The 13534-nt window shown below is 41.1% G+C and overlaps 1 protein-coding gene across 1 annotated transcript in view; it reads left to right on the top strand.

Annotated features, from left to right (window-relative positions):
* Positions 1–1582: 1582 nt before the first annotated feature.
* LOC135496713 (H(+)/Cl(-) exchange transporter 6-like) overlaps positions 1583–13534 on the top strand; it is a 42036-nt gene continuing 30084 nt past the window's right edge. The window contains exons 1-18 of the mRNA XM_064786184.1: positions 1583–1648; positions 3018–3083; positions 3299–3367; positions 3619–3687; positions 4119–4292; positions 4705–4831; positions 5286–5459; positions 5614–5699; positions 5869–5994; positions 6285–6451; positions 6710–6800; positions 7064–7181; positions 7428–7581; positions 7813–7972; positions 8785–8891; positions 9459–9651; positions 12266–12429; positions 13237–13360. Coding sequence (XP_064642254.1) covers positions 3341–3367; positions 3619–3687; positions 4119–4292; positions 4705–4831; positions 5286–5459; positions 5614–5699; positions 5869–5994; positions 6285–6451; positions 6710–6800; positions 7064–7181; positions 7428–7581; positions 7813–7972; positions 8785–8891; positions 9459–9651; positions 12266–12429; positions 13237–13360 — 2061 coding nt within the window. The 5' untranslated portion in view covers positions 1583–1648; positions 3018–3083; positions 3299–3340. The remainder of the gene's footprint in view (positions 1649–3017; positions 3084–3298; positions 3368–3618; positions 3688–4118; positions 4293–4704; positions 4832–5285; positions 5460–5613; positions 5700–5868; positions 5995–6284; positions 6452–6709; positions 6801–7063; positions 7182–7427; positions 7582–7812; positions 7973–8784; positions 8892–9458; positions 9652–12265; positions 12430–13236; positions 13361–13534) is intronic.

Genomic DNA, 13534 nt, shown 5'->3' with positions numbered 1-13534 from the left:
GGAACCGGAAAGGCAGGGTCTATTCTACAGACCAACGACTTTACAGACTTCATTTTTTGGCTCTCACTTTTTTATTAATGGAGATTTTCATGAAATCTAAAGTGATATTAGACCAAAAACAGTTTCCGCATATGCTCAGAAAATTTTTTTGAAAAACATTAAATTTTAGTACCTTGATTTTGAAGAAATAAAAGTCTGTAATTCTCAGCATTCTAAATCATGCCCCAGACACTAGACAGGGTCTGTGAAGTTAGCTCCCAGTTCCCAGTTCCCAGTTCCTTATTCGTGCCCATTTTGAAACATGGTATGTTTGGGTACGAATAAGGAACTAGGAAATGGGCTAAGCATTTCCCAGTCCCAATTCAAATTTCTTTCAAATATTAACCCTCCACAGTCCGATAACTCAACTTGGTGGTTTTAACCCTTTCCTACCAAGCCCCCGATTCAACTATCAGTGACTTTAACCCTTTCTGACTCATTTCCCGGTTCAAAATACCAGCTCCTTATTCATCTTAACTCATTTTAACCCTTTATAACTCCATTTCCCGATTCATTTACAGTCACTTTAACCCCTTTCTGACGCTATTTCCCGGTTCAAAATGCCAACTCCTTATTCGTCTTAACGCATTTTAGCCATTTATAAGTCCATTTCCCGATTCAAATACTGGCTCCCAATTCAGCTACAAGTCACTTTAACACTTTCTAAGCCCATTTCCCAGTTCAAAAGCCAGCTACTTATTCGTCTTAACGCATTTTAACCCTCTATAACTCCACTTCCCTATTCAAATGCTGGCTCCCGATACTTTAACCCTTTCTGACTCCATTTCATTTATTTGCAAGGCACTTTAACCCTTTCTAAGCCCATTTCCTGGTTCAAAAGCCAGCTACTTATTCGTCTTAACTTCTTTTTGCTTGGCTTACGGATCTTAGGGACGATGACGTTTCTTGCAATCTCGTTTTATTGTTTAATTTGCCTTTGAAGTTGGTCTGTTTTTTCTTATTTAGAATTCTAGGAATTACAGACTTTTATTTCTTCAAAATCAAGTACTAAAATTTCTGAGCATATGCGGAAACCGTTTCTGGTCTAATATCACTTTAGATTTCATGAAAATCTCCACTAATAAAAAAGTGAGAGCCAAAAAACGAGGTCTGTAAAGTCTTTGGTCTGTAGAATAGGGAATTCCGTAGAATAGACCTGCCAACCGGAAAAACGAACTGCGCATGTGTTGTTGATAGTCGGCTGACCAATGGAATTGATCGAATTGAAGGTCAATAGGTTAATGTTATGTTCGATCACACGTTTTTCCGGTCACGTGGAACAGGTGACCTGCAATCGTGGATTGAAAATAACATTGACCCTCTGAAACCAGAAGTAAAATAAAATCTAAATTTGCATAAGTAAAATCACCATTTGTGGACCTCATGTGAGCTAAAATTCAATATTTATATTATTTCTATTTCATTGATGAAAATATCATTAAATAAAATACAATAATCAATGGAATATAAAAGTTTATATTCCCAAATTTAGAGGCTATCAGTATCATGAAGTTTGTTTATCATGGCTGAAGCACGTGGCTGCTGCTGCCCTTGTTGTATCCCTAGCAGACGACGATTTTATGAAAGTTTGGGGGAGAGAGGGGGAAATGTAAGGGTGTCAATATCTTGCCCTGCTCATGTTTTATGTTCCTAACATATTCATCTTGTGTGTTATTGGTCCATTTCCTACTTAGGGAGCAGTTTCATTTTTTGTGTCAAAATGGTCATCATTTCAAGTTTCATTTCCTTCCGCATTCCTGCTCCTTGTCGACCTGGACATCCTGAGCCTGCTGTATCCTAAACTATCAAAGTTTATGGGTCCTGATAGGTAATGTAAATGGTCGAATGTGGGCTACCTACGCTTAGTGCAGAGCCAGTGGGCAATGTCAATGTAGGACCCAGTTTGCCCACTTTTTTGCTAGATCATGAGAGGATGCAATTGGTGCGCGCAAGGAGGTTGAGACGAGGACATGAAAATGAGGGCAGGTAGGCCTATGGGTTCCATCATATGGGCTATTGATATCATTTATCAATTGGCTTCAGGTGTAAACAGATGTGTATAGACGTCGTCTTCTTCTTGTCTTTGGTTGTAGGCCTACAGAGTGGACCTATTCCATTGCATCGCCACACTGGCTGCAGGTTAGGGTTGGGCATTCCCACAATCACAAAAAAACCCAGGCAGGGTTGTATACCAAACCCTCCGAGGAGAGCTGTGGAGTGAGCCTTAGTGGATTCACTGTCAATCCACATCACTGACCAGTCTAGTGAACGGCAAGGGTCTTGCCATCGGTTGGCTTTTTGAAAAACTTCACTTCATTTTGAGTCCAGTAACCAGATTCAGTCTATCAAATCACACTTTATTTGAACTCATTTGGTTGATATTGCAACAACCTTATTTTTCATTAATTGATTTTGAGCATGATGATTACATTGTAATTATCATTGTAACATAACAGGGGTTTGGGAAGAAAAGTATGCCAGCAAACTCAAAAGGGGTGGGATTTAAGGGTTGACCGCTATTTTGGTTAGACCTCCAAATCCTAAAGCAATTAGAACTCTTTTAAAATGTAGTGAATGCTCATTTAAAGGGCGGGAGTCTGTTCTTATATACATGTACCTGAGGCCCAAAAGAAAATGTCGTGCCTTAACTGAAAGCTGAACCAAGAAGCCAACTTCAGCTCACCCTAATCCTACAGTGTATTTGGTCCTTTGGTTGACCACACCAGCTGGTCCAGAGGTATCGCCAAGAAGCCAACTTCAGCTCACCCCAATCCTAAAGTGTATTTGGTCTTTTGGTTGACCACACCAGCTGGTCCAGAGGTATCGCCAAGAAGCCAACTTCAGCTCACCCTAATCCTAAAGTGGATTTGATTTCTGAACTCACTGTCCTTTGGTTGAACACACCAGCAGGTCCAGTGGTATTGCCAAGGAAACATCTTCAGGTCATGGATTCCTAAAATTCTTCTGTTTTTTTTCAGGATCAGCAGACAGAGGATGGACAACATGGCAATGTACATAGTATTATCCCACAGAAGGATTTTGAGGTATCACATTTTGAAATCAGAATAGTTTGAATCAAGTGTCTTCCTTGATTAAGGAACCTATTCCAAACAGATGGGATCCAAAGATGGGTTTGACGATGCAGTTCAAGTCCCATGTACTGGCAGTTGTTACTATGGCAGGAATTGCATCTTATATTCTGTTTAACTTCCATCCTGCATTGCTTATTCGATGAGTTTTAAATAACGCTACTTTTCAGAGCCTTGACTATGACCAGTGCCACAACGAACCTTTCAATGAAATGGCCAACGAAGTCTATCAAAGCAAGGTTAGTAACTCTTTGATGGATGAAATCTGCTAACCCTCACCCTAACCTGGAAAAAATTTCTAAGTCCAAAAAAAGTTTTCACTGGTTTTTTTTGTTTTCTGCTTAAAACGAACCAATATCATCAGTCCCCAAACTTTTTTGACTTTGAAAATTTTGACAAATTTTGACAAATTAATGTCTTATTTCCTGACAACTCTGACCCAACGCTAACCCCGACAAATGGTCACCTTTCTGTTTTCTTGTTATTTCAGTGGTCATATAATAAAGTCGGCTTGGTGAAATGGGTCCTGACATTTTTTGTTGGGTTCTTGACAGCAATGGTGAGTGGTTCAGCCGATTAAGAAAGACACTTTGATGGTATCATCATCGTCTTAATCATAATCATTGTTAACCTTGAAGGTCAAGTCCTGTTTGACCATCATAAGTTTATCAACAGACGTCATGTACCATCTTGCTTGAGCTTCCTAATGGTTGGTCTGTTAGGCCTGGTCTGAACTGTTCGGGAAAGTTTCTTTCTCAGATAGAAAACCAACCACTGCCCTAGGGATGCTGCTGTCGCTAGATAGTCTTTGAATGGCAACGGCCCCTGTTGATCACCCTGTGGAACATGCTTATCAAAACCAAATGACATCTGCAGCGCTCCAGTGGCTGTGGTTAAGAGCTTTGGCACCATCAGTCCTTGACAATTGAGTAATGAGGCTGAGTGATGAACAGAATGATGAAACTTGCTCTTCAATTTCTTTCACTTCAGGTGGCGTTATTTATAGATTCCATCGTGAAGCTGCTGACTGAATGGAAGTTCTCCACCGTTGATGAAAGTATCCAGCAGTGTTCCAAGGATGGTTGTCTGGTGCTCTCTCTCTTGCTGCTGTTGGCCTTCAACGTGATATTTGTTGCCATATCTGCAATATTTGTTGCCATAGAAGTATGTTTAACCTAACTGCACCTGTGCGATTCCTGCACAAGTAGCGATACGAAGAGGTGCCAGAAACAATGAAATAGAATACCGCAACTCTTCAAATAATCGCTATGTAGGGACAGCAGGAAAAAACACACTGAGTTGACCGTTATAATGTTGAGAGAATTATCCAGATGTCTTGTCATAATTGTTGCGTTGATGTATCTTTAAGAATGAGGAGCCTCATCATTGGTCGACTTCAAATGGATATCTTTGGGAAGATTTCAGGTTAGGTGGCCTGGCTATGCGTCTCTCATCCTACATGTATCTGGTCAGATGGAGTGTGTATACCCGAGTGACATGGTAGGCTATGCAACAGATAAGTAATTCTACCCATGTGTCTTGACTCTCTCTCAATCAGGATGTTTAAATGTTTCAGCCAAATGCTGGAGGCTCTGGCATACCAGAGGTCAAGTGCTACCTCAACGGTGTGAAGGTGCCAATGGTGGTGCGGCTGAAGACCCTTGTCTGTAAGGCTGTGGGAGTCCTGTTCAGTGTGTCGGGAGGTAAGTTACATTGTCTTGGAGAAAGTGATTAAGCTGACAGTCCTCATTCTCGAATAGAATTACTCGCTTTTCAGTAAAGTCTATCAGGCTGAATCAAAGACTCTATATGCTGGAAACTATAATGATATGCAATGTCAGCTACATGTCCTAGCCATCTTTATAATCAGCTACAGTTGATTCAATTCGTTCCCCTTTGTCTTTATTACAGCCAGAGTTTCTTTCTTCTTCAGGTTTATTTGTTGGGAAGGAAGGTCCAATGATCCATAGTGGTGCTGTAGTAGGAGCTGGTTTACCACAGTTCCCCTTCGTCTTTATTACAGCCAGAGTTTCTTTCTTCTTCAGGTTTATTTGTTGGGAAGGAAGGTCCAATGATCCATAGTGGTGCTGTAGTAGGAGCTGGTTTACCACAGTTCCCCTTCGTCTTTATTACAGCCAGAGTTTCTTTCTTCTTCAGGTTTATTTGTTGGGAAGGAAGGTCCAATGATCCATAGTGGTGCTGTAGTAGGAGCTGGTTTACCACAGTTCCAAAGTATTTCATGTCAAAAAGTTGATTTTAAATATGCCGTGTTTCGTAGTGATCGAGACAAACGTGACTTCGTCTCTGGAGGAGCTGCTGCTGGTGTGGCAGGTATGGTTTGTTAATAGTAATCACTCGAGGCAGGGAGGCTTAAAGCTTCACTAGAACTTAGTTTGGAGGAAATTATTAACCAATCTTATGTTGATGACTGTTTCTGATATTGTTCCTAGATGTCGTAGCTGAGAAAGGTTTCGTCTCCTTACAGCTGCATTTGGTGCTCCCATAGGTGGTGTTCTGTTCAGTCTGGAGGAAGGATCATCTTTCTGGAATCAGAAGTTAACATGGCGAACGGTAAGATTGCCCGAGCTTGGAGTAACATGTAGGTTTGTGATAACTATGTATCTGGAATTCTTGATACCAAGATGAAGGTCTTAAGATTTGGGGTGTTGTCTAACATCATTGGTCTTGTTCTGCAAGCAGTGGAAAACAAGTTGACAATTCATACTCATGTTCTTTCCAGTTTTTCTGCTCAATGTCTGCTTCCTTCTCACTGAATTTCTTCCTCTCCGGGATGTCAAAAATAGATGGCAAAGAACAGTGGGGCTACTTCTATCTACCTGGTCTCATTAACTTTGGAGTTTTTAGTGTAAGTACTTACAGGGATGAAGAATAAGCTAAATAACCTAGACCAAAAGAACTGTTGCAGATGAGCATGTGATCAGTACCATACCTTGCTAATAGTTGGCAGCTCTGTATTCTGCTCCCTCGTGCAACCTCCATCATGCTGCTTTTGTTTATCACGGTAGTTTTCTAAATGTTAGTAAACAGTAACTGTTCATGATAGACACCCCTATTATCATGGAACCTGTCCCGTGCCCGGGCTAGAATCACTTCAGGACAAAGGGCTATAGCCTAAGTTCTTCTTCTTTGATCCAGTGTCCTGAAGACCAACCAAACTGCCGTCTCTGGAGTGGATGGGACCTGCTCATATTCCTGCTCATGGGCATCATCGGAGGACTGCTTGGTGCCCTCTTCAATCAGATCAACAAACTACTTACTGTCTATCGTCTCAAATATGTTACAAGGAAACCAAAAGTTTTCAAGTGAGATTGTACAGATCAAACCCAATATGTTATTTTTAGACTTTGAAAATTTTCACTTTTTTTTTCTCGCTCAAAATGAACCAGGCAGCACCGCTAAGATATCTCATGCACAGGGATGCGTTGTAGGTGCTTGTGCTTATTGCAATCATTGTAGAATCTTCCAACCAGTAAATTGTGCATGATGGAAAGAGGTGAAAAACTGATATCAGCCAAGACATTGGAACAACAATGTTAAGACTCCTTTGGATTGTTTTTCAGTATCCTTGAAGCCATTTTGATAGCTGCCACGACAACCACAGTAGCATTCATGGCTGCCATGTGCCTGGGACAGTGCAAGAAGTTAGCTGAGGTAAGAAGGTATTGGTTGCACTGTAGCAAACGTATGGAATCACACTCATTTGTGAATGATGGGTTTAGTTAGATGGCAGATTATTATACCTCAGCAGTCCTTTGAGTAATCTTGACTCTTCCTTCTCTGCAGCATCCAGCTAATGCCACAGTAGCTTGATGACCCTTAGTGGCAGCCTGACCCATCATCCTTAACCTGTGTGTGTACCTACATGTACTTGTTCACATGGGATTGTCCCTATAGTATCTCTCTCATATCTCTAGCACCAAGCCAATGCCACGGTACGTACTTACTTCTGTGATAAAGGCGAGTACAATGACATGGCCACGCTATTCTTCAATCCGTCCGAGGCTGCCATCAAGCAACTCTTTCATTTAGAGGGTAAGCAATGAGGTCTTAACAATTCCTTAATATTGGTCAAGTAATCAGGCATGCGCTGGGTTGTTCGAAAACCATGTCTGCTTTAACAGAGATAAATAACGTCTTTGGTGCCAATAGCAGGACATGCAAAGGATCCCATCTAAGTGGACAGTAGCTTCAGAAAGATTTCTCTCCCTGCTCTTTTGAAAAAGTCTCATGGAGTCTTACATTTGACTTGTCTGCACAGAGGAATCATTGATATTTCAGGCAACTTCAGTCTTCCATCGTTGGCAATCTTCTTCATCTGCTTCTTCTTCCTGGCCTGTTGGACGTACGGGTGCGGTGTCCCAAGTGGTCTATTTGTTCCTGCCTTGCTCTGCGGTGCCTCATATGGGCGATTCGTGTCAACCATCTTGTATGAGTGAGTATGAATTCAATTCAAGATATGTCTACTGGGTGATGACATTCACAGGCACTGTTATCTCAGCTGCAATCATCTTCATTTGGTTCTGTGGTTCAGGAATAAGATCATGCCACCAGGTGAGGAAGACCCCATCCAAGGAGAGAGTCGCTCCTCAGGTCATCTTGGCACGGTACCATCACGAACACTCACATTGAAGAAGAACATCTATGTTTTGTTTATCATTTCCAGGTTTCTTGGTTACCAACATGGCTCCTCGGGGACTTTCGCCTTGATAGGTGCAGCGGCTTTTCTTGGCGGCATCGTGCGGATGACGATTAGCCTCAATGTGATATTAATCGAGGCGACCAATGAGATCTCACTTGGCCTTCCGCTCATGATTGTTCTTCTGGTGAGTAGTCTCATTCTGAAATGGGTGATTTGTCCTCTTGAGCAAATCACTTTACTTGTCAAGTGTTCAACAAGATACTGAATGTCGAAGCTAGTAGTCAAAATGAGATGGATGAAATGACACCCTGATTGATGAGCTCATCGATGTTGTAATAAACTCAATGTATTATGCAGAAACGTTGGCCCTGCCAACATCATGACACAGGTATCGTCGTCACTTTTTACGTCAATCACCTTGTTTGTCGTTTATGGCCATTTTGTGTTTGATTATGGTCTCGGGGTCTTTTGTGTGAAAAATAAGTCTCATACTATTACATGTCACATGACCTCACTCTGAAGCTTTTGTATATTGATAAACGACATCCAGTTTTGGATGACAGAGACCTGTCTTAGAACAAACCAAGTTGGCACATGATCATTCCTTGAAACAGGAAACAAAAGCAATAAATTCTTTCGTTGTAAGTTGGAAATGGATACTAGCACATTCTGTCAGATATATCTATATTAGGTTTGCCAGGAGGAACTTGGCCAGGTTCCAAAGTATCAACAAACCAGAGTTATTGATAACTCAAAGCCCACCTACACTATGTAAGTTCCTAACCAAAGTAACAGTGTCGAAGGACTTCAATCGTCGACTCTTCTTTCCATATTGCGTGTTAGTTTATGGCGATATCCCAGGGTGTTCTTTGCGTTATGTTGGTTAACATACTCTTTCCAATATAAATGAGATTACTTGTTGTATTCAAGATTGTTTGTTGTTAAGTTAACTGAGCACTTGGTTGATTGGGTGATAGATTTGAGCTACTGTTTCAGGTTGCCAAATGGGTGGGAGACTTTTTCAATGAGGGTATTTATGACATACACATTGAGCTGAAGGGTGTCCCTCTCCTCGGCTGGGAGCCGCCATTTGGTGTTCACAAGTAAGTGTAGTATTATTGAGGATACGAGGAAGGTTATTTATGACATACATAACAAGCTGAAGGGTGTCTTAGGAGCCTGCTTCCACCCAACTAAGGATTTAGCTTCAAGCACGCTGCGAAAAGCTTTTTTATTGCTTCAAGCTGTGTCGTAGTCACAAAAAAACTCCGAGGTCGAGTAACCAAAGTTATCTGCTGTTCACTCTTTTGACACGGAGACTCTGCCATCTGATGCCTGTGCCAAACACTGCATATAGGGAGAGCCACTTTGAAGTATATTCTATCGGTGAATGTGAGCCGTGCTTGTTCTTCTGGCCTCTGCCACCAGATATAGGTATCACCTCTTACACATGTCCATCAAATTGGACAAAGTTTTATCGACTTTGGTTTCAGAAAGTTCGTTCTGGGCAGGTTATGTTTGCTGTGGGCTGGTTATTGTATGAATGCCATTGACATTCTGGAACACGACCCGTGGATTGAATATGATGAAAGAGCACTTTATCAGGCTTCCTGTTGTGGCCAGTGTCTTGTGTTTTCTGTGATCTCAGTCAGCACTTTTAATCACTTCAGATTACGAGCCAAAGACATCATGGACACAGACATCATGTACATGTACCCTCACAGTCGCGTCGGCTCAATTATCCAGATGTTACGCACAACTTCCCACAATGCATTTCCTGTGGTGACTTTGGAAAAGAGTCATAAGGCGGACAATATCAAGCGACTTGGTCGTGGACGTTTGGATCATAACATTAAATACAGGGTAATCTTCTACCAAATGCTTTAGGCCTATTTAGAAAACAAACAGCCTTTTGCACCAGGCACCAGACATCTCCAAATGAAAAAGTCTGAGAACATATTGTTTATTTGTTTGGTTTGGAAAAATGGAATCAGAATTATTGAGATAAGTCGAAAACATGTTGGAAATGTAAGACATTAGGGGCAGTGTCATCAGAAGCTCTTAAGTAACTATAGGATTGGATATACTTAGGTATTTGATGTGGTCAGAAAAATAAACCTGGACTTTAGTACAGATAAACCTCACAGAGGATGTAACCGTTATTTTTAGTGTCGGTAAAATGGGCTCAGACTTGTTTTTAAAGATTGGCTTGTTGGAAATCTGAGAGGGTCAGACTGTTAGGAAGATGAGAAGTTTTGGGTCAAAATGATAAAACAGACACATTTTACATTTCCTGGTCCTAGACATGTCTGAATGAAAAACTCAAAGCAAGATTATTCTATGATGTTGTATGGCATAGATAGTGGATTGGAAAAATGGATTTACTCTTCTTTGCCAGATAAGTCGGGCATAAAGCTGATTTAGGCAGTCAGAAATATGCTGGTCAAAATATGTCGTAAAGTGAGGCCTAGTGTTCAGCCATAAAAACCAAATCTTCTTACAGATATGATCTGGTTGATGTAGGACTATGGCTATGGTTGTATAAAGTTGTTCAGCTCTTTGGCATGATGAGAGGGAAACTTGATTATGTTCTTGGTCCGGTCATGTAAACAGTCCATAGACCTGGACAATTGAAAGCAGGGTAACGTTTCCAAGATTTTCGATGGAGACCAACTTCTGGAATTTTAAAAATACTTCAATGGAGACCAACTTTTAGAATTTTGAAAATAGTTTGACATAGTTTGCCCATAATAAAGTGGATGCTATTTACAGGCAAAAACTGCTTGAACTTCTATGGAATACATACTTTTTATCAGTTTATATAAGCATTTCCTTTGACGCTGGCTTTTCCTGACTGATATCATTGAAATATGTGACATGAATAGAATCATACTTTATAGGTATTTTCATATAAAGCTTTGCTATGATCCGACTCCCTTTTGTGCATTGTTAATATCAGATAATATCGGTTTAGATTTCACGGATGAACTTGCCATTTTTTAAGCATCAGGTCTTACAGATATGGGTAAAATCTGCGTAATGATAAACGGCCTTTTTCTCTTCTTGTGACATGACACCTCTGCTATCCATATTAATCATGAGCCACAAAGTAAGAGTCGCATGTAGGCTGTAGTAAGCCCCAACCCTGGGAGGTTGACTTCGTGTCAGGTTGAGTTTCTCCATGTCATATTCCAGAACTATTGGGCAGGTTTTTCTGACTGTTGCCTCTGCCATCCGTCTGAATCCATTATTAGAAGAGTGTGTTTTTCTTTCAAATTGACTGTAAATCTTTGAAACGAATCACTGTTGCACATTATTGTTTTATATCATCACCAATATCATCAGTCCCAAACCTTTTATAAACAGTAGAAGGAGGTTGTTGTTATGCTATTAGACACCAAGAGTGTCTTGGTGTTTCATGATCTTGGTGCTATTAGACACCAAGAGTGTCTTGGTGTTTCATGATCTTGGTGCTATTAGACACCAAGAGTGTCTTGGTGTTTCATGATCTTGGTGCTATTAGACACCAAGAGTGTCTTGGTGTTTCATGATCTTGGTGCTATTAGACACCAAGAGTGTCTTGGTGTTTCATGATCTTGGTGCTATTAGACACCAAGAGTGTCTTGGTGTTTCATGATCTTGGTGCTATTAGACACCAAGAGTGTCTTGGTGTTTCATGATGTTGGTGCTATTAGACACCAAGAGTGTCTTGGTGTTTCATGATCTTGGTGCTATTAGACACCAAGAGTGTCTTGGTGTTTCATGATCTTGGTGCTATTAGACACCAAGAGTGTCTTGGTATTTCATGATCTTGGTGCTATTAGACACCAAGAGTGTCTTGGTGTTTCATGATCTTGGTGCTATTAGACACCAAGAGTGTCTTGGTGTTTCATGATCTTGGTGCTATTAGACACCAAGAGTGTCTTGGTGTTTCATGATCTTGGTGCTATTAGACACCAAGAGTGTCTTGCTGTTTCATGATCTTGGTGCTATTAGACACCAAGAGTGTCTTGGTATTTCATGATCTTGGTGCTATTAGACACCAAGAGTGTCTTGGTATTTCATGATCTTGGTGCTATTAGACACCAAGAGTGTCTTGCTGTTTCATGATCTTGGTGCTATTAGACACCAAGAGTGTCTTGGTGTTTCATGATCTTGGTGCTATTAGACACCAAGAGTGTCTTGGTGTTTCATGATCTTGGTGCTATTAGACACCAAGAGTGTCTTGCTGTTTCATGATCTTGGTGCTATTAGACACCAAGAGTGTCTTGGTATTTCATGATCTTGGTGCTATTAGACACCAAGAGTGTCTTGGTGTTTCATGATCTTGGTGCTATTAGACACCAAGAGTGTCTTGGTATTTCATGATCTTGGTGCTATTAGACACCAAGAGTGTCTTGGTATTTCATGATCTTGGTGCTATTAGACACCAAGAGTGTCTTGCTGTTTCATGATCTTGGTGCTTTGTCTTGTACAGATCCAGAGTCTGGTGACGAGGGAGGGAGAGCATCGAAGGCGATTAATCAGCCTTTCTCCATCCACCCGTGTTCTAGAACTGACTGCAACTGCCTCAAGTGAGGAAAGCGGAGAGCGCAGGGGTCGGGTCATGTCTGATCCACACTTGTCCCAAAGGATAAAAAGGTAAGGTCAAAGTACAAGTTTGGTAAGGTTGGTATTATCTTCAAACAATGTTCCATGTTCCCACTCAAACAGTTGAAGCCATTGTTTGAACCTGTGAGTGACATGTTGGATATGCCAATTACATGGGATGATAGATATGGGTACATCTTTTGAAATCAAAGTTGGTTCGCCTTCTTTGGTCAGGAAAAGACGAAATGCTCCCGTATTGTGTTATACTAGATTACTATTTGTTCAAAGATGAGCATTGTTCTTTGTCTTCTCCCCGCACTGAATTAGCCAAGCATTGTGTCAACTCTGAGTTTGACAAGTGAGATTGATATTTGTGTCCTTTCCTTTGATCGTTTTGTGTCCATGATCGGGTTTATCGTCTCTGATTACGAGCAACCTTTTTGGATTTGGTCGTTTTTTAAGAGAGTTTGGCATGTGAGTAGGATTGCTCTTTACCCGAATTATTGCCAGAGTTTTGTCGAAGTAGCAAATGCACTTGTGTCTCTTTTAAGATATGCTTTCCACGCTCTGTTTTCACTATCACCTCTCTATTAGAAAGGATACAAGGATCTTATTACATTGGGTTGTCTCACTCAGTTTAAAGGCATTGTTTTGTTAACCCTTTTGCTGGTGATGGGCAGGATGGCATGGCATTGATCCAAGATGGTGAAAAATGGTTATTTTAGTGAAAAAACCTGCCAGCGAAAGCGTTGAACACAAGGAGATGTTAAACAAACATCAGCCAACAGACCACTTCTTCGAAATGTTTGTGTCTTGAGGGATTTTAGAACACGCACAATGTTTTTCCATTTGTTCCAGTGATCCCTACGAACCTGAGGAGTCAGACGACCACTTCCAACCTCTCCGATTCCATGGTATCATCCTGCGATCACAGCTCACTGTGCTCATTGAGAAAGGAGTGTGTTACAGTGAGACTGAGCCGGTAAGTGAGTGTGTTACAGTGAGACCGAGTCGGTAAGTGACTCACTTTCTATTCAAATACAAGTTTCAGGGTTTCCAACTTGTCCTCAGCTCAGCTTGGCGGTAAAGGGTGACTGTGGAACTGATGAGCTGGAAGATGCTGACTCGCATGCACAGCATGGAGCACACTTCCCAT

The sequence above is a fragment of the Lineus longissimus genome, chromosome 12 (assembly GCF_910592395.1).
Source record: "Lineus longissimus chromosome 12, tnLinLong1.2, whole genome shotgun sequence".
Lineage (NCBI taxonomy): Eukaryota > Metazoa > Nemertea > Pilidiophora > Heteronemertea > Lineidae > Lineus > Lineus longissimus.
The sequence above is the reverse complement of the archived record's forward strand: the minus strand, read 5'-3'. Positions and strand labels throughout refer to the sequence as shown.